This window comes from Xiphias gladius, chromosome 23 (assembly GCF_016859285.1).
Source record: "Xiphias gladius isolate SHS-SW01 ecotype Sanya breed wild chromosome 23, ASM1685928v1, whole genome shotgun sequence".
Lineage (NCBI taxonomy): Eukaryota > Metazoa > Chordata > Actinopteri > Istiophoriformes > Xiphiidae > Xiphias > Xiphias gladius.
Genome location: NC_053422.1, coordinates 3,214,838 through 3,239,360, shown reverse-complemented (window position 1 = coordinate 3,239,360; position 24,523 = coordinate 3,214,838). Strand labels below are relative to the sequence as shown.

The following is a 24,523-nucleotide window of genomic DNA, read 5'->3' as shown; positions in this document are numbered from 1 at the left end:
GTGCAATATCTCTGGTACTTCTTTGCTGAGATACTACATATTCCCAGGTTTGCTGTGTGACACTTTGATCAAACTAATTTAGGAATATTCAGCATTTAAGCACTAAATTGAAATAGCGAAGGATTTATAACTGGATTTTGACACACAAGATTTCTCTTCTAGACAAATCCCAACATTAAGTTAATAAAGCGGAACCCGCTATTAAGATGTCAGTTGGTATTGGGGCTTAGAAGTGCTTATTGTTCAATGAAATATTTTACTTGATCAAATGACCACAAAACAGTTGACACGCCGTTGAACTTGGAGCTTTCCCATATACTCCAGGGGCCCTGGGCAGCTGGCCGCTCTGCCCGTTGAGCCAACCTTGACTTCATCAACACACACGCAGTAGCTAGGGTTTCATGTGCAACACTGGTTTAATCATGAACCAACAAAAAGAAAGAAATTGAAAATAGCAAGCGTGTTGTTCTACGTCAGTGATAAAAGTCTAAGGTACAGGTGTGGGTCTAAAAAGAGGTTAAATTAGCTGGTAAAATCATAATCTTTTGTGGGAGAATTGGCTACCTATATTTTTAAAGTAGTAATTTGTTGGGATGTTGTCTCACTGTCCTGTATGGAGCTAGAGGGAGTATTTAACTCTTTTGAAGCCAGCCACCAGGCGGCACCACAGGAAGACTCGCTACCATCCTTCTAATTTGCTTCAACAAATTCACCTTTAGTTCCACGGTACTGTTGTCCATGTAATACTGACTTTGGTTGAGCACTGGTTGCAGCCACTGCTGATAAACTGTAATGCTAATATATAATTATATATTAAAAGAAATTTGTGTTTACTGCATATTTGCATGAAAGGAATCTTTCAGACTATCTTAAAAATCAAATACCACTTCCTTTGTACATCAAACCAACATCCAGTATAAACAGGTTACGTTCACTGAGGGTGTTGGGAGGCAAAAACTCCACAATGAGAAACTAGAGCCTCTTGAAACTTCATCTACAGTTTCTACGTCCGTGCGTCGGCAACATTTCTGACTTTGTGGACACATACATGGTGTTTATGTGCCTACAGTGCCGACAGCCAGTGCGGTGTAAAAAGAAGCAGTTGTGTTTTTGGACTAAATCCGCACCTTTTTAAAACTAGAGATTAGCCCTCAAATTACTGGCCAGGAAAGTTTTAAAGCCTTTTTTCAAATCAAATCGTAACTGAACAGGGTTAGAAAAGAACAGCACGCTAATCTAATGTCATGTATTCAAATGCTGCGAATTAGACACCGATATCTATTTGTAATCTTTGGAACGTCGATGTTATCTTACCAGCAGTTTGGCAGGTTGAGAGTGATGCTCCCTCCTATGTGCTCTCCAAAGCACATATATCCTATGGTACCGAGGCTGATGTAGAGGAAGGTGACGATGCCCATCCCCAGATACAGAACCCCAGAGAAACTCTGAGGCCTCTGCATCTTGTTCTCCAGGGGAAGAACCTGCCGACCCACGGTGACAAAGACACAACCAGACTGTTACCAGGACAATGGGCCTAAATGATTCAGCGACATCTGAACATTAGAGGTAATAGTCCGAAGGAGAGAAAAATTGCCTTTGCAGTCTTCCTGTGAGTTTTTTCATTTTAAAATGTCACTTCCTCTCAGGCTCTGATGCCTTGATTTTGGCTTATGGATGTTATAATGAAGGCTAAATTTGTGTTGACATTTCAGCAAAAGACTGAGGCTCTCTTGCACTGCACTCAACATATTGAAAAGTGTAATCTTCTCTCCAGCACAACGGGTGGTGTTAATTGAATACCAATGAAGCCTACGGCGTCTGCAGAGCTATGGGTTCAGTGCAGCTTTAACTGCGTACTGAAACAAAAGCGACATGTATGCCTCAAATTTGAATTCATGTGAAGCTTGAGCACAGCCTCGTGCATGCTAATGCCCACTTTGGACACACATGACTATTCATGTATTTGATTTGTCGCTAAGGCTCATGCAAAATCTTTCTTGCTACAAAATGTCAACATACTGTAGCTTAATAAATGCCTCTGCTATTTGACAGATAACATGACTGCTTCACATAATAGTCAAGGGTGTAAACCACCATTTAATAGGTAAGGTCCACTCTCCTTGATGGTTTGAATTCACTCCATACATCCAAGCTTCAAGTTCCACCCTTAAGTAAGTGATATGAACACACTGATTCTTATATGGAGCAAAAACATCATAAATGACGTAACACGATAAAGCCAATTAAATTCAGACTTTGTTGATTTCAGATGACTTTCCATTCTTAACAGCCAACAGAACCATAAGATATCATGTTAAATATAAGATACCCCATTACAACCAGTATAGACATGCCATCTGTACCTGAATATCTTATCTGGATTAGGAGGAATTGCATTTAAATGCAAGCTGTAAATGCACACAGAGCGGACTGTGATTAGAATTGGGATCATAGTCTGGCTGATATTGTTGTCGGAGCTTCGCCAGGTGTAAATGACATCTAAATCGGTTGGCCACACTTAAGAAAAACATCTGCTCAACAAGTTTAAAGGTCACCTAACTGTGCGTTGTGCTGCCATGTTAAGTTTCCTGGCAAAAAGCCACAAAAACAATGAGTACAAACAACACAGGAGCATCGCTTCTCTTAACCTGGGACGCTCCATGGTTTTTGACAAGCACACCGACTCCTGCCTACATATTTTGTATATTAAAAATCCAGTCCTAGCGTGGGCAAAATGGAGATGATGTGAACAGCTATAATACCAGTTGTAAATCCAAAGACCCCCGACCAGATGTCATAAACCAGATCATGTATTCAGATGCGTATTTCACGTGAACACCAGGTGTAAATGGGATTTCACTGTACAGATGCTAATGTGTTTGACCCCTTGCTTCTTTCAGCTTCACCCAGTTATCATCATTTGGTCACGTACCACTCCGATCCCTTCGAAGGCAAAGATGGCTGTCCCAAAGAAGAGAGGATAGTCTTTAGCTCTTCCCACTTTTGGTAGGTTGATGGGGTAAGTGATGTGCTGAAGGAAAAAAATGGAGAAAATGAGACAAACATGAACTCTATATTCTGTGAAAGTCCTGTCATTTTGTTTGATATTATAACCTAAGGCTCCGCTGAATGTTCTCTTCTGACTGGTTTGTTATGTCTGAATGACAGACAATCCTGCAGACAACAGACCCTCTCTATGGATAGTAAGTAATCACATTAAGTAAAAACGCCACTGTGCCAAGAGAACACCTCTCCTTGGTGCTGTTGGACCCATCTGCTGGCCAGTGCTTGCAAATTACTTCAGATTGAAGTGGAATACTTTAACATCAATCGGGTCTTTGATAAGTAGCTGTGGAATAAGCAGAATAAAATACAGCAAACTGCCACGAATGCAAAATAAACCCAAACGGGAGATTACAAGACCATGTGAGTCTTTGGACTTGATTCCTTTTACTTCACTGAACAGTCAAACTATGACTCTGAATTAAATGTATCAGCTGGACTTAAAGCTGCTTTGCTGTTATAGGGAAACCTCATTGTGATTTCACCTCGTATGATCATATTTCATATTACTCTTACAATGAAGGTCACCTAAAGGAGCCAAAACCTTAAAATGGTGATGTGAAGTCATTAATAATGAAATTGGCGCAAGAACCTAAGAACCCCTTCAATATTATTATGCGTTCTGGTGTTAACTGCAGAGCTAAAATACAGTGAGGTGACAAAATCAATCCGAACAATAAAAAGAAAGCGATTTCAGACTGTTTTCGAATTATCTCTAGCCTTTATGCTCTAGTTTTCCCAAAATTCCTTGCTCAGGTAATTCATCAGCCACAGAAACACCCTACGGGCAACATTTATCTCTCAGTGCTAAATCTTTGTGAGGTTTCCGATGCAAGAAATTGCTTTTTTCAAGGCAAGGCCGCTTCTCTGGGAACATGACTGCTATGTATCTGTAAAGGGCAGAAGCTGCATGATGAAATACTCCACAGCTGGAATAACAGGTAATCTGGAGCCTCTGTCACTACCAGTTGTCCAGTTATCCACAACAACCCCAGAAACCAATCAGCAAAGTAGAAACAAAGAGGCAGAGTGTAAGACACGGAGAAAAAGTGAGTCTTTAAGGTCGGGGGCTGTAAACCTTAGCGAGGAAGAGATCACATTAGATTACTGCCTTTATCAGGTTTCTGCTGGAGAAACCTAATTTTTCACTTGTACATTTGTGTTTCTAAAGGCTGTGGTGATATATGTCTGCACAGGCATGACAAAGACACAGATCAGGGAAAGCATCGCTGTGGCAGCAGAGCAGAAGAAAGTAATCATCACTGCTCTGTGTGTCGATGAATGCAAATCAAATAAATAAAAAGCTTTATTTAAAGTGAAAATGAAACTGAATGAAAGTAAAACATTTAAGTCGTTTTCCACAGCTGAACCGTAGGACATTTGTCAAAGTAAACATGTCCACAGGAAGAAAATTGCTCTTTCCATCAACAGAGCCTGTTTTTCATGCTGTCAATCAAAGTGCTCTTTATATATATACACACACACAGTAAGAGCATTCTGTGTGCCATTTTTCAGCAATGACCATTCGATGTAATTACCTCTCAATATGGTAGTTTTTCTTACTAGTGGCACAGTCTGCTGTTCCTGTGCAAGATTCAAATCGCTTACCTAGGTACGAGAGATTCTGAGGAAACAAAGCAACAAGTAATCTAGCAGTACTGTTTGTAATTTTCCCTTATTGATATCAGCGTCACTATTTAGTTTGAACCCTCCCACCACAGTTACTACTAATGCAAAACCAAAATTTCCTCCTTCTGCTGCTTCACATTGAAAGAATTTCACCGGGGAAACACGAGGTGGCTTTTATTGTGAATCAGTCGCACGTAATGCGGTGTCCTGTAAACGAGGCAGTGGGACAAAAGGTGGAGTTGCACAGGTAAAACACACACACACACACAACATACCAGAAACGAGTGATAAATCTGGTGTTTACCGTGAGAGAGTAGAAGTAGATGAGGACCAAGCTGACGGTCATGACCAGATTAGCCACCAGAGACAGAGGAGCCAGGTACTTCAGGTTTCGGGTGAAAACCAGCACGATGGTGGCGGGCAGGAAGCAGAGCATGTAGAGACGGGAATCGAAGCTCGGCACCAGGACCTGCGTCTGGTTGGTGTAGTTCATGTGGCAGCTGAAGGTGGTCGCGTTGGCTGCTTCCACCACCTGGTAAAGGCCGAGTGGACGAGGGGAGAAAAGAGAAATGAGTCTGTTCATATGTGAGAAGAACGGAAACTGATTCACTGATTTTTTTACAGTTTTTATTCCCTCCCATATATTTTCCTTGTCGGTGTCTTTTATCTAGTTTCTTTTTTATTTTGATCTATTTTATTGGTTTTATTATTTTAGATTTTTTATATTTCATCTTCTTTTTATTTCTTTGTGCATTAGTCACAAAATTGCTAACAAAAAAAAGAAAATTCTTTTAGGGACAGTTAATCAGTCATTTGCATTAACCTGTACAAAAGGGCTAATAAAATTTTGTTCGTCTGATTGTGCCTGTGACCACTGTCAATGCTTTCACATAATTTTTCTTATTTATGGTCAATATTTATCTTTTTATTGTATTTTAATTTTTTTTTTTTTTATATGTATTTACCCGTGATTGTATGTTTTTATCTTTGATCTACACTCTAGTGCCCTCTGTAATTATTGTTTGTATTATTTATTTATGTATGTAGACAATCGGGTGAGGGAGGTGCTCAGAAGTTATAAATTAAAAAAAAAAAAAAAGGTTTATCTCTCTCTTGTAATGGACTGCTTGATACAAATATATTGAAAAAACAAACAAACAAAAAAAACCCTAACCTCAATACTCAGTACTGGACTCTGCTTGATATGGTGTAGTACCAGCTTGAGACCAGACCACCACAGCAGACAGACACCACCATCTAGTGGTAAGATAGTGTCCTACACATATCGAGTCTATCCAGGACTACCATTTTACTGGCCAGAATTTAGGGACCCGGCCTGATTCCGATGCAGAAAGGTTGGTTTGTTTTTAATTAGATCTGCTCATAGTGTACACACAAAATGCAAACTGCGTTGTTCTAGGTTAAAAATTAAAAAAAAGTGCACTGAAAGCCATTCAACCGATGTAACTTTCAACATCTGCAAGCACATCAGTGGGTCAGTTGGTGGTAAAGATATCAGGGGTCAGGTCACAGCAATCATAGATAAAGCAAACAACCATGGATGATATAGAAGTGTGTGACTGGACAAAAAAGCAGAAGAGAGAACCTGCGTCAAACCTGGCTGATAATATTCAGATTGTCTAAGAGATTATCTTAATAACTAAGTGCGTTTCATGGTGTTTTGTCATGTGAATATTTTGTTTTCTGGACACATAAAAACATGCTTTGGCCAGAGAATCTAAACTTGGCCGTCTCTAATTCAAGACAATAAATTAAAATAAAGTTAGGTTATAGAAATATTATAAAGCAGAAATGTGACAGTGTTGATGATGTACACATTTTCTCATGTATGAAAGATTCAAATTGGTCTTATGTTCCTCCAAATTCTGTACATCTGTATCTTAGTCTGTCTCTATTTCCACCGCACGTACAAGAAATTCCATTGTAGCCTTGCGACGGCATGCTGTAGGGTGTGCAGGAGTTGTTAGATGTTGTCTGGGGTTCTCTTAATTTGTTCTTTTGAAGCTGGTGTATGTAAACCCTTTCTCTGCTGTTATGGAAATCACTGTTATCCCTTCACTGCTAGCGACCTATTTATTTGTATCTAGTGTGGTATGTGTAAACTTTGAACGTGCACTGAGACCTACTCACTCTCTCAGTGAGCACATGTACATACATGGCCATTACTCAGGCATAACGACGGAGACTGCCATTTAAACTAAAATAACCTTCATGTGACCACCCCAACTGAGGTTAGGCCATAAGTCCACAGTCACAGTAAACAGACCCCGGTTTGCACACTTCGATGCGTGCTCAATCTCTCCGTTTACTGGGTCATGTATGGATTTATTCAGATTTTTAGAGCTGGGCAGGATCGAGACACACAGTAACCTGTACGTTATGCTGACACAGCAAACCGTCCCACGAAGTGCTTTGACAAGCAGCAACAAGTTAACATTTAAACAGAGAAATCATTCTAGAGTAAGTCTAAGCATTGGTGTTTGGATCAAGGTTCAGCTCGGGAAAACTGTGTCAGTTAATGCCTCGTACGTCACATGCAGTGTACGTATGTGTGTGTGTGTGTGTGTGTGTGTGTGTGCGCATGTGTCTGATCAGGACCTGCTTGACATTGTCACTGAGGAAGACAAAGTAGACGCAGCAGAAGCCCAGCTGCGTAATGATCAGAAACAAGTTCACCATCCGTCTGCGCGAGACAAAGAGACAGAGATGAAGAAGAAAAGAGGTCAGACAGAGAGTAAGAATCCTCGCACAGTAAATACTGAGACCGATACAGTTCATTAACTATCACACAGATGAACAACATGGCTTTCTGAAGGGAAACACTGATATTTTTGGACCGACATCCATGTTTGCAATATGTTGTGCCTAGAATATATAAAGTGCCTGAAGGAACAGCTCCACATTTGGGGAAATATGCTTTAGTCTGGTAGCTTTAGAGGCTGGTAGGTGTATGTATTTTTATCTTTGGACAGACGCAGGTTAGCTCTTACCCCATTTCCAGCCTTGGCACTAAGCTAAGCTAACTTCCTGCTGGCAGTAGCCTCCTATTTACTGCGCAAATAAGTGAGTCGTTTCAATCTCATTGCCAAGATGTTGAACTACTCCTTTACATTTGGCTATTTTCATGCCGGAATTTTTCGTTACGCTTCATCCTACAGGTCTTTGTATTTCTGAATAATTACCTCATAATGTCCACAAGTGTTACTGGAAGTATGTATGTAGTTTGGTACTGCTTTTAGGCAAAATACACATTTCTTTGAAAGAACTGCTCCATTTGAACAACTGACTGTTTGTTGATTATCCATTCATTATTGAAAATGTTATTCAAACAACAAATCAACCATGACATACAGTTGTATGGGGATAACTTGAGCTTAAAACAAGAACTGGTTTTAAAAAAGCAGGTAAACATTTGCCCTACTTTCCCCATTGCGAATGTCTCCTCAGCCACGAAACGTTTTCCATCCCGTACTGCGCCGCCTCGCCGTAGGTCAGAGACGGCCTGTTCACCCTAGACAAGAAACATATTCACATCCTTTAACTGCCATCGTGTTCATCTGTTTTAGATACAATCCCCTCTTTCAAGAGCACTGCAACTGAGGCAGCCTCTGAGCACAGATCTCATTCTGCATTCCTGTGTAGATACTGGATGTATGTTCTTAATGTCTGTTTATTCATGTTGACGGTCACACTTTGCAGTCACGCATTCAGAGACATTCACACACACTGAAGGCTGCCCGGTGCACCAACAAAAAGCCTAAAATGAAAATGCAACTTGTAGGACAACCTTATGCGGCTAAGATCAGATAAGCGCGACATTACGAAACAATGAACAGTCAAGAAAGCATAAAATGGTTCATTACTGCTGCTAAGAACAACAGATGTAGGTCGGGGAAGAAAGTAAAACAGCTAATGACGTGTACAGTTGGAAATCAAATATTTTTTCATCCACATGTGGATGGATAACTGCATATCTGTAGGTACAGTGCTTATTAAATGCAACCTGTGGCCCCTGCATATGAAGAAGGCAACAACAGGAAGTGATGATTCTCACTCTGAATCTCAGAAAAGGTTACAGCAGCATTTTCCCATGAGCATTTCCTCTCTGCATTTCTCGGATTGATGTGTGACTTGTTTGTGTAGAAAGCTATTTCTGACCGAGGCTTGTTGTAGACGCCATTCATCCATCCATGCTATCCATGCTAAATCCTCTGTAGCACGGCAGGGCTGGTGTATATCCCTCTATGAACTGGGCTTAGCGCGGGAGACAGCGTGGACACGCGGGTTCACTGTCGCAGGCAGCATCAACTGCAACACAAACTAATGGGATTCTGATAACGAGTGCACATGAGTGTGTTAATCACCTCAGTTGTAACTCACTGACAGCTGTACAACAGATCGTGGATCACTGTTCAGGTTTATGGTCTCATTGTGTTAACGTTTACTGCAGCACTGCACGGCTTCTGATTGGCAAAAGCTACATTATGTCTGGCTTGTGGAGCCGGTGACGGCCTCAGCGGGTGAACTGCAGAGCTCTGCGCTGAAACGCCACTGATTACACTGCAGAAAAGGGTGGAGACGCACTAAAGTGGAGTGTAATCTGTCAGCCGGCGACAACAAAACAAGGCACTGTTTGCACAGCGGGCAGGAAAGTAAACACATGACAAGGAGAGCAGAGCAGAAGCTGTGGTTTTACAGCATGCACAGTTACATTATTTGGCAGAAACAAGCCACAGTGGACCTGCTGTGAGGAAATGGAGGCACTGACAGAAAGTTATCCTCTGGCTGCGTTTTGGAAGCAAACGTTTTCAGCTGCATCTACAGGGAAAGACAAACTAGTTTAAAACCTCACGGAAAAAGTCGAACCCAACTTATGTCGACCTGCCTTTTTTCTGTTAAAAAATGAATACATAAAAATAAAAATCCGACATTTCCCAAAAGCACTCGAAACAAATCTGCTGCCATCATAGAAGAGGAGGACACTTTTGGATTAAGAGTCGGGTTTCAAGTGGGGCAATCTGACCAATACATAAAGGTTTTTCTTTACTGTTTATACTGTGGTAACCACCCTTTTAATAAAGCATCTCAAATTGCATTGCAGCCAAAGCTGTTAATCAGCAGCGGAAAATAACCAAGTGCATTCAGACAGCTTCAATTGCTATTTGCTCTTCAGATTAAAATTTTATCTGCAACACATTATTAGGAGCTTATAAATTATGACATCGTGCTTGTCTATTACATTGACCAGCAGATTATCGAGTACCTAAAACTGGGAACACAGTGACAAAATACAACATTAAATAATAATATCCAGTAATACATTGCATTATTAACAATATAACACTCTGAAAGGACCACTGCTAAAAGGTACTTTTACTTATGATTTTTAAGTACATTTTGCTGATAATACTTTTTTGTTGTTACTTAAGTAACATTTTGATTGCAGGACTTTTACATGTAATGGAGTATTTTTAGACTATGGTATTTCTACTTCTACTTAAGTAAAGGATCTGAATACTTCTTCCACTGCTGCTGGCAGGTCATCAATGAGAGAGACGGCGTTACTGCAATACTGAGTTTACAGGATTTGTGTATCAGTATCAGTGTCAATGACAATGACTGATTTGTCGGGTAATTAATTTGCCATATGAGTCATTTGTGTCTAGTTATTTTATGGTAAATGGTAAAAGGACACCACCTCTATGACGCTTTTCTACCCTGAAGGACAAAGTGCTTTACAATTGGCCTCTCATTCACCCATGCAAGCTGCTGGCCTGCCCATTTGGAGCCACTTGGGGTTTATTATCTTGCTCAAGGACACTTTGACATCAAACTGACAACCCTGCGATTAATGCACAACCCAGAGCTGCCCTATAAAGGGTTGCTCGGTTGGATTTCTAGATAATGTACCACTGCATTTCATGATATATACTGTCATCACGAAATAAAAATTGATAACTTACAACCCCCTTCAGTGCGTTAAATGTGTAGCCGGAGGGAGCGTTAGAAGAAGCGCGAGAGGAAAATAAAAAGTCAAATTCCTTACTTAAAAAGCAACAAGACAACGGCTGCACTGTGTTGTGGTCGGTTAGTGCGCATGATGTCATGAGTACATGAAGTCCTTTGCTTTGTCAGGAGGCGCTGACATCAAAACACTACAAAGTCTGCGATTGACGTTTCAGAGAGCTGAAATGTTTTCTGCTATTTCACTCCAGTTGACCTGCTGGAAGTAGGTTAACATGACAGAAATCCAGCGCAAAGAGCGGTTTTTAAAGCGTTCAGACTTTCTGAGGTCTTTTTACTTACTTTACACTGAGGTGGTGGGAACATTTGACCAGCAGCCTCATACAGTGGACTGCGATGACACCCATACACAGCAGACTGACTGGTCCGAGCTAGATGGAGAAAGACGGACAGACAGTGGGAAAAGGGAGAGGGAGGGAAAGCCGGGGGATTAACATATGTAATCTTCTCAAAGTTACAACATAATACTCAAACATGCCGTTGAACATGGGAATGTCCCATGAGTTGAAATAAAGTCTGTCAAATTGAACCACGTGTCCATATAAGTACATTAATTAGTGATTCACTCATATGGCCTAAGAGGCTGCTGTCTAGATCTGCCACGATTCGTTGATTTATCAAATAGTCAAAACAAAAGAAAAAGAATCAGCAACTATTTTGATCATTGACTACTACTTAAGTCATTTTTCAAGACAAATTGCTAAAAACATAATGGTTCTCAAAAGTTCTCGTGGTTCTTGTGGTTCTCAAATGCGAGTATTTGCTGGATTTCTTGGTCTCATGTTATGATAACTTGAATATTATGGAGTTTTGGACTATTCTTGATTATTGTGATGGCCATTTTTCTCAGTTTTCTACTGGTTTATAGACTAAATGATTAAATGATTAATTGGCAGATTAATTGATAACTGCAGCCCTACTGCTGTCTAAATTCAATATTTTGGCCTTGTCTCAGCCATTGCTGCACAAATGCTTTACATTACAAGGGAATTCTTCCAGAGTACTGTAAAGAAAAGGAGGTGTGAAGAAAAAGGGGGATCACGTGTGACTGCAGAAACCCTGGATCTGAAACAGGGATGCTGCCTTCATATGTCATTAATCTTAAATACTTGTTCCATGAAGATGTTCTTGTAATTTGTTAACCCTTTTTCTGGAGACTCAACATGATGAGCCCAGTGCAATTCAAATATTACGATGTTAAGCTTATTACATCCTTTTCTTTTTTAGCAAGGCCTTAGCTTTGTCAACGTGGCCTCAGCCTCTGGTGTCCAGACCTGCCCTGTGACCTGCTGGGATTAGATGATAAAATCTCTGCGTACTTACCACCAGACCTGCATTCTTGACAGCCAGAGGCAGACCCAGCAGCCCCGTTCCAATGTTCCCCTTCAACAGGTGGATGAGAGTCTGACAAAAACTGGAGAAGGGGAAAAAAAAACAGTTACATCTGCATTAGAACCAGAACCACCACATGTTTACTAGGGTTTCACTGTTTGACACTGTTCTTACTGACTGTTGGCTGTTAACTGCATGTAAGATTAGTAACACTTACGAAGTTCCTGCCCGCCCCCCAATCCTCTCATAGTGACGTTGGGGTCTGGATGGTCCAGGAGGAGAGGGACACAGAGCATCCATTTCTGAAGGATTTTGGTCAGAAAACAAAGAACCTAGGAGAAGGAGAGCAAAGAGAAAAAATGCCACTAATTACACTCTATATATGGACCTCACAAAGGTAATGAATTATCCTAAAACCTAATCAGTTTATAGGCTTGGTGTGATTACAGCAGAGTACATGTAATCTGGTAAAATATGGAAAACAACATGAGAGTGACATTTTACAATTTGTCACTTTATGATTTAACAAAGCAGAACTGTGCAGTGTACACGTGTTCCTCCTTTTCCCATCTACATTCCACTAATTCCTCCAATTTCTTTTTTATTTCAACAGGAGCGATATAATAATGCATCCAAAGGTAATTTAGAAATCCTGTGGCAAAACCAAATTACAGATGAACTCCGAGGAATAATTATTATATTTATAATTATTATAAAATAATTATATTTTGGCCACCACACTATCACCTTATCATGATCCTGCTGCTCTAGCACAGAGACAGAAGACGTCAGTGAACCTTCCTATAGTCTACTGTGACTCTTATTACCCCTTTACACGGAGAGAAGACCCGTTAGGTAACAGTTTTAGTGTAGGAGGGATGAAAAGTGGAGTTTTCATTGTTGCATCAGCAGGGCTGAATGTCCGCTCACGGTGTGAAAACTAATAGTGAAGTGAAACTCAGAACATCTTTAAAACCCTCAGCCCAATGCTCCAGACCTCTCAGCTGGACACTCGTTTAGCATGACAGTGGCCTTGATGCCCCCTGACTGCTACACAACAAATGGTCATGTTTTTTATGAGTTACAGTCCAACCGGAATTACGTTGTTTTTTGTCTGTTACAGGATACATACTTTATCTGCTCTATAAATCACTTGTGTTTCTCTTTGAGGAAAAAAAAGAAAAAATAGAAACCATCTGGGATAAATTTCTGTTTTATACTTTCTGGTTTCATGATGTTGCCTTGTTTTGCATTAATTCAACAGAAAATCGTTCTGGTATCCGTCTGCGTAGATAGAGACCTTAATTCAATACAGCCAATTGAATTTCGCCTAAAGCAGCATTGTCACGGACTCTGAACAACCCACATTATCTGCTAAAGTCTCCTTCTTATCTAACAAACTAGAACGCGTCTTGTCCTGCACCTTAGCACGTTGAGTGCACTGATAACACCAGTTTAAATGCTAAACTGCTAAGTAGCTGCTCAGCTGCGGCACATAAAACAAAACGTAAACATAAATGCAAATGCCACTTGGGTCCGGATATATGCTGCTGTGCTCCTTACTCTTCAGTAGCACTAACAACACCCAGTTGGTCCATGACATGTAGCTACAGCGCAATTTTATTTTGTCTCTTCTTCCCTACTGGCACTTTGTTAGCCTGCCAGCTGCTGTCAATCAAACACAGACACCAACACTTCCCTCCAATACCTTTAAAAGACACATTAACATCATTTCAGACGGGGAAAGAGGGCAACTAAATGCGAGGTCAAACACAGACACTGTAAATATATTTTAAAAATTCAGGATGAATCAGAGTAGAAGATCAACAGGATTGCTCTAAGAAGAGTCGAAATCGGTACTTCATGGATTCTTCTAATGACTAAATAAGTCGTGGATAACATGTCACAACATGGTGAATATTTCAGTGGTGTGACCTCTTGTCAACGAAGACACCAGCGACGCCATCAGAGGGACTTTGTAAATGAAATCAAAGCTGCTTTGATGATTCAGTGTTTACCTGCCAACTGGGATTACATATAATCCCACTGCGTCTATTGGCCTACGTTATATTATACTGTATCTACACTATCATTCCCACAAAAAAAGTCTTTCGGTTTTTAAGACTTGGATCTAATAACTAAAGGCGGTGTTACGTCAGCAAAAACAGTGCACTTTTAATTTGAATACCTTCTCCTCGGATGTCGACATCGCTGGAGGCCATCATGTTGGGTCAGGTGGTTTTGTGGACGGCTGGGTGTCGTCTCTCCCAGCCTCGCAGATCCTAATGCTGGGAGATCAGGGAGTCCAGCATTGATACCAATACCAATATTAGATACCATGTCGATCCTGATGTGATACATTTGCTAAAAAATAAATAAATAAATAACTAAATAAATTAAGAATCTGTTTCTGGATAAAATTACCAGATGAAAAGATCTGGCTAATCCAGCAAATTCAATACCTGGCAAATCAAGGTACTCTTCACATTAATTTAAAAAATAATATGGAAACAATCCAGTATTACCATAAAGTTGTCCTGTTCCTTAATTTACAACAGGTCCCATGGGGACCTAATTCAACCATGATATTGTATTGATCATTACCACAGAATACATGGTTTGGCCCAAAAAAAAAAGGAGACAAATTTGGCTCTTACACTGTCACAATGTCGATATAACATAATAAATGTGCAAACAATCTCCGTGTTTTTGCTTTGATTTGTGTTAATTCTTTCCGTTTTGCTACATGCTCATGCTCTGAAAGGGGAATTTTAAAAAGCTAAGACAGTAGGAATCGACCCTTGACAGACAGTGTGTGTTTGCAAGGAAATATTCTGTCCATTTCAAAGTGAAACATACTGGCATCTGATCGACCGCAGACATCATTCAGCTAAATGCGTAAATGAAAGTAACTACTTTCTTTCCACACTTACAATTTTAAAGATTCCCTCAAAACATGTAAAACTTTTCTGCTTTGAATGATAATTTGTGTCTGATGAGGTTTTTCACCCGTTTCGAAATTCTTAAACCCCTCCTCACTATCCACTCCTTCTTACTCAATGAATATGCAAATATTTTCATTTCAAAAGTTTTAACCACTGGACACAAGATGTGACATACATGAGTAGTCTATTCTCAGCATTGCATGTTGGACCACAACTGGCCATCGTTCTGCAGAGTGAAGCTCAAAGTAACAATAAGTGAAACACTTTTTTGAGTCTTTAACTAAAAAGTCATTTGAAATTTTTCATTCAGGTCTGAAATTTCACTTGTGTACCAGCACCTGGTTGAGAAAAATGTTTTGCTTCACTGGAACTGATCAACGTCAGTTTGTGATTATGAGGCAAACTACACTGCTAGAGATGCAATTCGTTAGTCTATCAACAGAAAGTTAATCTGCAACTATTCTGATAATCAAATAACCCGTTTTATTTCACTTTAAAACAAAAATACCAAACGTCTGCTGGTTCGAGCTTCTCAAAGGTAATGATTTGCTGTTGCTCTTTTAACTCATATATGATACTTTCTTGGGTATTTTGAAGTTTTGGATTGTTGGTTGGACAAAATGAGATATTTGAATACATCACGTTGGGCTCCGGGAAATTATAATGGGCCTCCTTCACTATTTTACTACAATTAATAGACAAAACAATTAATCAGAGTAAATAATAAGCATATTTTATCGATAATGAAAAGAACTTGTGGTTGCAGCCCTGGTTAACACTTGCAGCTTAAAATCAGATCCCTTCAAAATATTATCTGATGTTTCTCTGCACCATTTTCTCCCTCTACAGTAAGCTTTGGGCTGACATACTGGTGTGTTGGATGGTCTTTGAGCAAGGCACTTAGCAGCCCCAGCCCACTAAGCCATGCTGTTATATAACAGCAGCATATGGGCTGTTGGTTCAAAAGCAGGATGTGTGAGAACATCTTTATGACCTGCTGTGTGTTGCTGCTGCTGCTGCTGCTGCTGCTGCTGTTTCTAATCAGAGATGGATTTGCAGAAAGGCTTTGCTGTCCATTGCGGATTCAATGCTTAAGGACACCAAAAAAAAGTTCAAACTAATAAGACATTTTTAAGGAACCAAAATTGTTCGTATTTCCCTGCAACTGCAACTTCACGTCTAGCGAGCACAACTTCCTTAATCTTCATGCCACATCTTTGCTGCTTCGTGTAGAATGAGTTCAGAACAGCTTGTGAAATCGGATTGTATGTTTTTTATAGGAAAAATTACAACTTGGACTTCTAACCAAAGAAGACCCCCTGCAAAACAAATATAGGCTTTTAAAGCTATTGTAGGATTCCCACTTCAGACATTTGTCCTGCATCTACCTCACATTAGCACTGTAAACTATTGATTCTTGAACATTACACAGTACAACTAAACAGTGATATTTTTAAGAAAAACTACTGCCCAAATAGAGTGAAACTTGATTTCTCCCAGCAGTTCCTCTGGGAGATTTCCACAACAACTGTAGTGTAACTGTGTGCAGGCCAAAGTCTCTAAACATAGTGCGGAATTTCTGCCACCAGCACTTTAAAACTGAAACAAAAAAGCCATTAAGAAGTCCATTTTTGAATAACATGATTATTAGTTATCAATAATAAGATATACTTCACGGGTTCTTTGCAGGGCAAGAATAGAGTCCAAAACAACAGAAAACTGCAGCCTCTTCATCAAAGGTCCATATTATATTTTTACTGAGAGGGAATGTACATAACTTTTATTAAATTTTGGTAATATTTTATATTAACTACACTATTATAATAAGACCAGTTCATGATCTGCAGCTGAAAATATAGTTTTGGAGGATATGAAATTGACAGTTGTTTTTTTTCTTTTCTTTGCTTTTTTGTATGCTGTATGCTTGTTAGGCCTGCAACTAACAGTTCTTTTCAATGCCAATTATTCTGACAAATATTTTTGTGATTCATTGATTGATCTTTTTGTCTATTATTTCTAAAAAGAGTTGTGTGTGTATATTTATATATGTGTGTTTGTGTGTGTATATATATGAATATGAGGGAGAGAGAGAGCTTCAACGTTTAGTCGATAAATCGTTTGGTCGATTCCGAAAATATAACCTGCAGCTCTCACCAAAATGGCAGAGGATTTGCTGTTTTCAGCCTCTCAGATATGAAGATTTGCTCTTTTTCTCTGTTTTATATAACAGTTAACTTAATATCTTTGGATTTTGGACTGTTTGTCAGACAAAACGAGACATTCGAAGCGGTCACTGCCGAACTCTGAGAAACTTAGATGGATCTCTTTTTTTTTTTTTCCTTTTTCTGACATTTTATAGACAAGACAATTAATCAGTTCCTTAGAGTAAATAATCAGAAGAGTAATTGCTGATGAAAATAATCGTTAGTTATTGTATATACTGTATTTAAGCTGCAACTAAGTATTGTATCAAAACCCGAATAATTGTTTTCTTCATTCTGTGGTGAAAGAGGACATGAAGTCTTTTCAGCTCAAGTAACAAAAAACTACATAAAGGTGTCAATAGTGAGCTTTAAAATTCAAAAGGCCCTAATGTCAATATTAAACCTGAAACTGGATGCAGCGTTACCCGTAAACAAACCCACAGCTCAGGTTTAACCAGGGTGCGGCCACACCAAGTCTACTGTGTTTGTCCGTCTTTATTTGATCTTTAATGTTTTCAAACGAGAGGTGTTGTCCTTTCATGGCAGGACACACACACACACACTGCTGACCGACCAAATCAACCAGATAATCCCATCATTTTAAACTAATCTTTGGCCAGGAGACGTGAGTGTGTTTCCGTCGCCTCAATGGACGCGGTGATAAGGCAGACAACCGGGACAAACATCACTGATGGGATCTGGCCAGGAAACTGCACCATCAAATGAGCTTATGATTAATTATGCTGTGCCAAGAGAGCAGTTAAATAGGGCTGTGCAAAGACGGTTTAGTGGCTATTTGCCTCCGACACACACACACACACACACACACACACACACACACACACACACACACACACACACACACACACACAAGGGACTGAAACAGCAAGAAAAGGAAGACGGGAGCTAGAATGGGGATTACTGGGGTTATGTTAACGAGAAGCAATAACCTGTCGCCTCTTTATTTTGTTTCGACTCGACGCAAAACATTAAATCTAGCGGAGCTAACGCTACGTTCGTCGAAACCAGGGCTAGCCAGCGCTAGCTCTGCGAGCCGATGCCATCTTTGTGCCCGTAAACACCCAGCGACACGGCTCACCACGCACAGCGACCTACCTCGGAGCAACCTTGTGTCCTCTCTCCGGTCCTGGCTGGCTTTGCGCGAGGCTAACGTCGCCGCAGACCTCCGATTTTCATACCGCGACCATGCCCGGTGACCGAACGCAGCCCGGCGGCGACACTGCACCGACTGAACGCTGAACGGGAGTCTGCTGCTCGGCTCCCAGCGTCGGCGAGCCAGCGGGGTGGTCACGTGACCCGGTCGGCCGAGGACGCGGCGTGTCCTGGTGTTCGACGTGCTGTTGCCACGGAGACGGATTACAACCGGCAGAGTTTCCATTGGCGAGTTTAAAACTCGATATATTGGGGCTGAGGCTGACATGTTTCGGCCCTGCCTCTGGAGGAAATACGGTCCTTGTTTAGTCGAGGAGACGGAGAAAAACGCGTTCTGGGAGGTTCCTATTACATATGGCGATTAACGTGATTTAATACTAACTGTTCATTTAGAGAATAGAGCTAAAGGGGAGGTGGGGTCGCCTTTATTACCTGGATAATGGCGATTCCAGTTCCCTTCGGACAATGAACATCAGCGTTTGTCGCTCTCCTGTATTGATTTATTCATGAGACCCTCGAGTGACAGTTGATATCGTACTTCTCTGATACAAATGAATCAAAAACACACATTTGATTGATCAAATTATGAAGACCCCAATTTAATGGAGCAAAAGCTGGGGCCCCGGGGCAGCTGCCCGCGTCGGCCACCCGAAGAAAATATTCCCTACAAGAGTTTAGAAAGAAAAACGATGTTTGTCTGATACAACTCCACCTAACGAGCCCTCACTGAACCTGGGATGTCTGTTAAAGCTGGAGCACTAACGAAGGAGGAAAACTTGGATTTTCTGGTTTAAAAAAAACAAACAATTTTACTCATAGATGTAAATAATATTTAAAGGTCAAAACCCCCAATGAAAAAATAGAACAATGAACAAAACCTACTTGCAAAATCCCTTCAGTGTATGAAGGACACTTTACTGGACTTGTTTGTACTGCTTGAATGGGACCCTCACTCTTCGGTAAATTATTCTCTTTTCATGTTTGAGTGTGTATTTTTGTTTTTTGTCGTCCTTTTTTTCCGTCTTTAATATTGCTCAACGTGAATGTAAGCTAGTAATGTACGGTTGAACTATGCCTTAAATATCTATAAACGTGTGTACTTGAATTTTGTACGATTAAAAAAAAAAATCAGGGACAAAAAAATAGGACAATATAGCAAAATACAATTTATGGAAATATAAGATTAAATTTCGACGTTTCCACCGAAACCTGTTAATAAAAGGACGTTTTGTTTGTGTTTCATCGTCAAGTCTGTATTTCATAAGAAAACTCGTCGTTACTCAATATTGGGCTTTTATTTTGGAAAAAAAAAGTAGCAGAATGGTAGCGCTTGGTTTGAGAACCGGGGCAGCCAGACGACACTGAGGCTACGATTAGAGGTTCCCTGCGCAGCTTATACTCTCTTCCTCTTGCACGATTTGCTCAAATAACTAAGTGCAAAGAAACTTAAGGTTTTTCGAAATCGCTTGTAAAAAAAAAAAAAAAAAAAAAAAAAAAAAAGACAAACATCCAGGCAAGTCACCGGGCTGATCGTTTGCTGTGCGTCAAGTTAACCGAAATGTATTCTGAATAAAACTGGAAGTGAATAGTTTTTTCTTTTTTTCTGAAACTTTATTCACAAAGTAGACCGTAAATAGAACTAACAAAAGATGCATAAAATACAGAAGAAAGAGAAGAAAAATATTTATATAATTATAATTATAATATGTAAACATGAACTTTTAAAAAAATGTATAATTGACTCAGAAATATTGCAACATAAAAAAAAGTTCTTTTGTAAATAAGTTTTTCTTGTTTTTTTTCACACCGGAAATCCTGCTGCTAATGAAAGTTAGCTTTGCGGACAGACAGTATTGTGGGAGGCTTTCGCAGTATTTGCATCACCTGCGAGCAGAGGTACAAGTCCACAGCTGGTCTGACGGCAGATTTCGACATATCACTTCAAACATGACGGTGAGTCCTTTGGCCCATATTTTATCTGTTGTGAAGTTTAGCTTTAAGTAAGAAAGCATTTCCGTGTCGGAATGCTAACTAGCTTGCAAGCTAGCTATTAAACTAGCCGTAGTCGGCGTATTTATAAGTTACCGATCTCTTCCACTGAAAACCACGGGTCGTTAGAGGCCAAAATCGATACCGTTCACTGACCTGATTGTGTTACAGCGTGAACCCAACACCAACTTTGATTAGCATCAGCAATGGGATTAGGAAACTGAGGCGGTTTAGTTTTTAACGTTACATTAATATCAGTGCTGGTGTTTGACATGAAGTGGGTTAGAGCTGAAAAAAAACGAGTGCCTATCAAATGTGAAGAACTTTTTTCTTTGTTATATATCATTTTAAGATGAATATTCGGGGTTTTCTTTTCTTTTTCAGCGACATTTTTGACCTTTTTTTTTCATGGTTCGTAAGCTAATCAATGAATCGCAAAGTATCAGTTGCTTAATCGTTAACAACTGTTAATCATAGCTCAAAGAATGTGATCCCCAGTTGTTATCTGTGTGCTCTAACGGAGTTGTCGATGTACTGAATTTAACAACAAATGTGATAAATAAGGGAATCGTTACCTTCAGTAAACGCACAGTGAGATAACAGCAAATGATTGAATCTGTCTCTAACAGAAGCACGAGTTTGAGGTGGCGATGACGTGTGAGGGATGTTCAGGAGCTGTTACCAGAGTCCTCAACAAACTGGGAGGTGAGGCTGACGTGTGTCTTCTTCTTCCCCTTCACACTACACGATCTGAAGGATCCGAAAGACTCATTTGTTCTTCAACTTATTTGAGGCCTCTCCGCAGGCTAGCGTCGATCAATGCACGACAAATACGTTCTGCCAGTGTAATGCAGCCCAGGACGACATGGGTATCAGTTTGCAGGTTATGACTTCTCTTAAAGCAATGTATGGGCCAGCCACGCCATCCACTTACACTATGATGGGTGTCCCCCTCAGGCCTCAACGGCACAACATTAATCTGCAACATAAACAATGAAATAATAGCTCCTCTGCGTATTTAGTCGTAATTTCTTCTAATGAAAGTTTTAAAGCCAAAAGTACTTAAGAGTTTACCTGCCTTTAAATGTAAGAACCGTGGCCTTGTGAGTTTCTAACCCTAAAACGGTTCCATTAGTCTGTGGTTCACACAGTTTGTAGTTTTCCAGTTGTGGTCAGCATTCTGGTTTAGAGACTTCTGTACAGTGACAAGGATAAATACCTGTACGAAAGACAGAATGCCAATCAAACATCATAAACATGTAGGTATTGAATATTTGCACAAACTATCAGCAGTCAACATAATTTGGTGTCGACATTTAAAAAACCCAAATCAGCAGTAGTTAAACTCTTTAATTTCAACTTTTAAAGCCGGCTGTGACTATTTTTGTCTTGTTATGCTGAAATACGTACAGATACATACTGTACATAAAGTGAATCGTCTGTAGCCCTCCAACGCAAACTTGTGGTGGAGGAACCAACAGCAGGACACCGAAGAAACACTAGTATCGTTTTCCCCCACCTGAAACCAGTTTTTAAAATTAGTTTCTTGATAATCTCAACATTGCCTTTGGTAAATAATATTTAATGTTCAATTAATTAATAGCATAATCTTAAAAGAGCCTGCAGCTCTCTCCTTTGTCCTTTCACAGAGAATTCAGTAGAAGTGAAAGTGCAGTTTCAAAGTTTTAAAGGCACCACACTCATGACTTCTTGGCTCTGAATGTTAAAGTCAGCCAGAAAGTCACCTGATGCAGTTGCATAAACTTTTATTTGGCTTAGTCGTTGAAATGTTGAATGCCTAAGTGAGGCTTGTGTTTTTCTATCTCATACCAGTCCCATAGTCTGGGCTGGGACAACACAACCAGAAACCTGTTCTGACCAAACGCACCTTTTAAGGGAAATATGTTCCTTCAGATCCTCTTACACTGTCAGATCTCATCAATCCATGATGGTAAATTGTTGAAAAGATTTATTTTGTTGGAGCACTGGAGCCAGAAATGAATAACACATGACAAACGTTAGAATTAAAGCGTCTTATGGTGAATCTTTTCCTTTATACAATTCAGCGTATTACAAGAGCGGTCATGCAAGGCACTGCAGGGCATCTACGGTGCTGTTGCTTCCTGGAATTAAACAGTGTTTGTTTCCTCTGCTCTCAGATGTCAAGTTTGAGGTCGACCTGCCCAAGAAACTGGTTTGGATCGAGTCCGACAAAGATGTGGAGGTTCTCATGGAGACACTGAAGAAATGTGGGAAGGAGGTCAAGTACAACGGCACTAAATGAAGGAGTCTGCTTCTGCTCATGTAGAACAGGTGACATGATGGTGGTAGAGTGTTAAAGTCCTTTTTTTTTTTTTCCTGCCAGCTGAGCTCATAGATTTATGTTCATTTCCCCACAGTTTGATGTTTCCGACAGCATAAACTAAATCTGTAGTTTTTTCCTGACCACCAGAAATGATGGAGAATCTTAAATTATTACTTTTATTAAATGTATTGTCTTTTAGAAACAATATTCCCTGAATCAGAAATTTAAAAAAAACACAACATATTATTGATCTTTCTCTGTAATGATAAATTTAATCTAAATTCACAAAGAGTTTATTAGTCTACTTTCAATATCAGTTGATCTGCTAAGGTTTTTACAAATGTAACGGATCACTTATTTTTTCCCTCTCTATTTGTGTGTGTGTTTTCTTTAGGAAATCATTGTTGCTGATGCAAAGTGATCATTTATACTGGAATTAAAGTTCTTCACCTGTCAGGAAGAGTCCGATGGACCCCCCCCAGATGCCATCAACTCCTGCAGCTTACACGCACAAAAATCCCCTTTGGTTGCAGATCTTCTTTCAGTGTTGCGATTTACAAGGCCAGAACTGGCGAGTGTCTTTGGAGAATGTCAACAAACCCAAAATGATGATGTTAGTGCTTGTTGTCTGTGGGGGAGAAAAAAATGTGCAGCACTATACTTGATTGATTGTTTGTTTGTGTTCCATACTCTTTCTCCTCCTACACAGCGGCCTGGCCTAAATAAGCACTCTAACAACTGTTCTTCCTGTGTGGAAGACTGATTTACACACACTGGATGTTGAGAGGAAAGTGTGTTTTTTGTTTTTGTTTTTTTTCTGAAATCACAGTCTTCCTACTTCTTGTCTTTAGATTTCCTGAAGTGGCAGTGATGTTTTATATTTTGCTCTGCTCTCATTTACCTTTTTATCTGGAAAAAAAAAACCAGACGGGGAGACAGCAGGGCTGTGCAGTGACACCGTACACGTTCTCAACTAAATATAATTTCCAGGCGCGAAATAAAAACGGAAAACATGCAACCTGAGATTTGAAGCACGTTTTCATGTTGAGTATGAAAGTGATGTTTGTAACTGTCCCTCCTGTTTGTGTAAGAGTTCACCTTAAAACGGCAAAAACAAGCCACTAGCAAAAGTCCTTTGACACAACTGAAGTACATTCCCTGTATTGTAAAACACTGCAATTATTGACAATATTTGTCTAAACTCTCACTCGGTATACTCTCACTTGCATGTATTGTTGGAATTAACACCTTTTAAAACTTCTCCCATGCATGAAGGTGTCTGTAGATCTGCACCAAGGGGGGAAACTCAGTCCTTCTCTCTTTCCTTCTAGGACCATCTGCTGTACTTTATTATGTAAAGCTTCTTCCTCACTGCTTCATCACAGTTTACACTACGATGATCGACTAACATCACGAGTCAAGTAAATCACGTCACTTGAGATTTGCTAACACACAGTAACATACTTTAGTTCACGCTGTTGTCGTGTTACTTGGGGGGAAAAAGACAATCGTCCTTTCCTGGGCTTTTTGTGATGGCCTGTCTTGATATGTTGTATACAAATGGAAAATAAAATAAAATCATTTCTGCCTAAGTTTGTCAAGGTTTACTGTTTTACTGCTCTGTCTAGAGAGCTTTATGAGGGGGGATAATAGAACCCGTCTAAGAACAACAGACATACGCTCTTTTGTCTACACTGATTTTTTTACCACATATCCAGGCGGTTGGATAGCAAGTCTGTCTGTTTACCAAGTGTGTGTGTGTTCATGCACAGCCTGCTGAAGTGTCCCTGAGCAACACACTGGACCTCCCCACACTGTGTGAAAATGTTCAGGTTGCA

The 24,523-nt window shown here is 40.0% G+C and overlaps 2 protein-coding genes across 4 annotated transcripts in view; one reads left to right on the top strand and one right to left on the bottom strand.

Annotated features, from left to right (window-relative positions):
* Window positions 1-18,576, bottom strand: part of slc36a1 (solute carrier family 36 member 1) — a 43,637-nt gene extending 25,061 nt beyond the window's left edge. The window contains exons 1-10 of one of the 3 annotated variants that reach the window (XM_040119465.1): window positions 18,335-18,576; window positions 14,258-14,357; window positions 12,287-12,401; window positions 12,061-12,151; window positions 11,020-11,108; window positions 8,135-8,224; window positions 7,312-7,396; window positions 4,997-5,224; window positions 2,933-3,031; window positions 1,315-1,481 (exon numbers count right to left, since the gene is read on the bottom strand). In XM_040119465.1, the coding sequence (XP_039975399.1) occupies window positions 1,315-1,481; window positions 2,933-3,031; window positions 4,997-5,224; window positions 7,312-7,396; window positions 8,135-8,224; window positions 11,020-11,108; window positions 12,061-12,151; window positions 12,287-12,401; window positions 14,258-14,294 (1,001 nt within the window). In that variant the 5' untranslated portion in view covers window positions 14,295-14,357; window positions 18,335-18,576. Of the gene's footprint in view, window positions 1-1,314; window positions 1,482-2,932; window positions 3,032-4,996; window positions 5,225-7,311; window positions 7,397-8,134; window positions 8,225-11,019; window positions 11,109-12,060; window positions 12,152-12,286; window positions 12,402-14,257; window positions 14,434-18,334 lie in introns of all 3 variants that reach the window. The other 2 variants (XM_040119464.1, XM_040119463.1) reach the window with 2 other exon arrangements.
* A 1,627-nt stretch (window positions 18,577-20,203) lies between these two features.
* atox1 (antioxidant 1 copper chaperone) lies at window positions 20,204-24,277 on the top strand. The gene is made up of 4 exons (XM_040119466.1): window positions 20,204-20,344; window positions 21,010-21,085; window positions 22,540-22,693; window positions 23,080-24,277. The coding sequence occupies exons 1-3, from the start codon at window positions 20,216-20,218 to the stop codon at window positions 22,662-22,664; spliced, it is 330 nt and encodes a 109-aa protein (XP_039975400.1). The 5' UTR covers window positions 20,204-20,215; the 3' UTR covers window positions 22,665-22,693; window positions 23,080-24,277.
* Window positions 24,278-24,523: the final 246 nt, after the last annotated feature.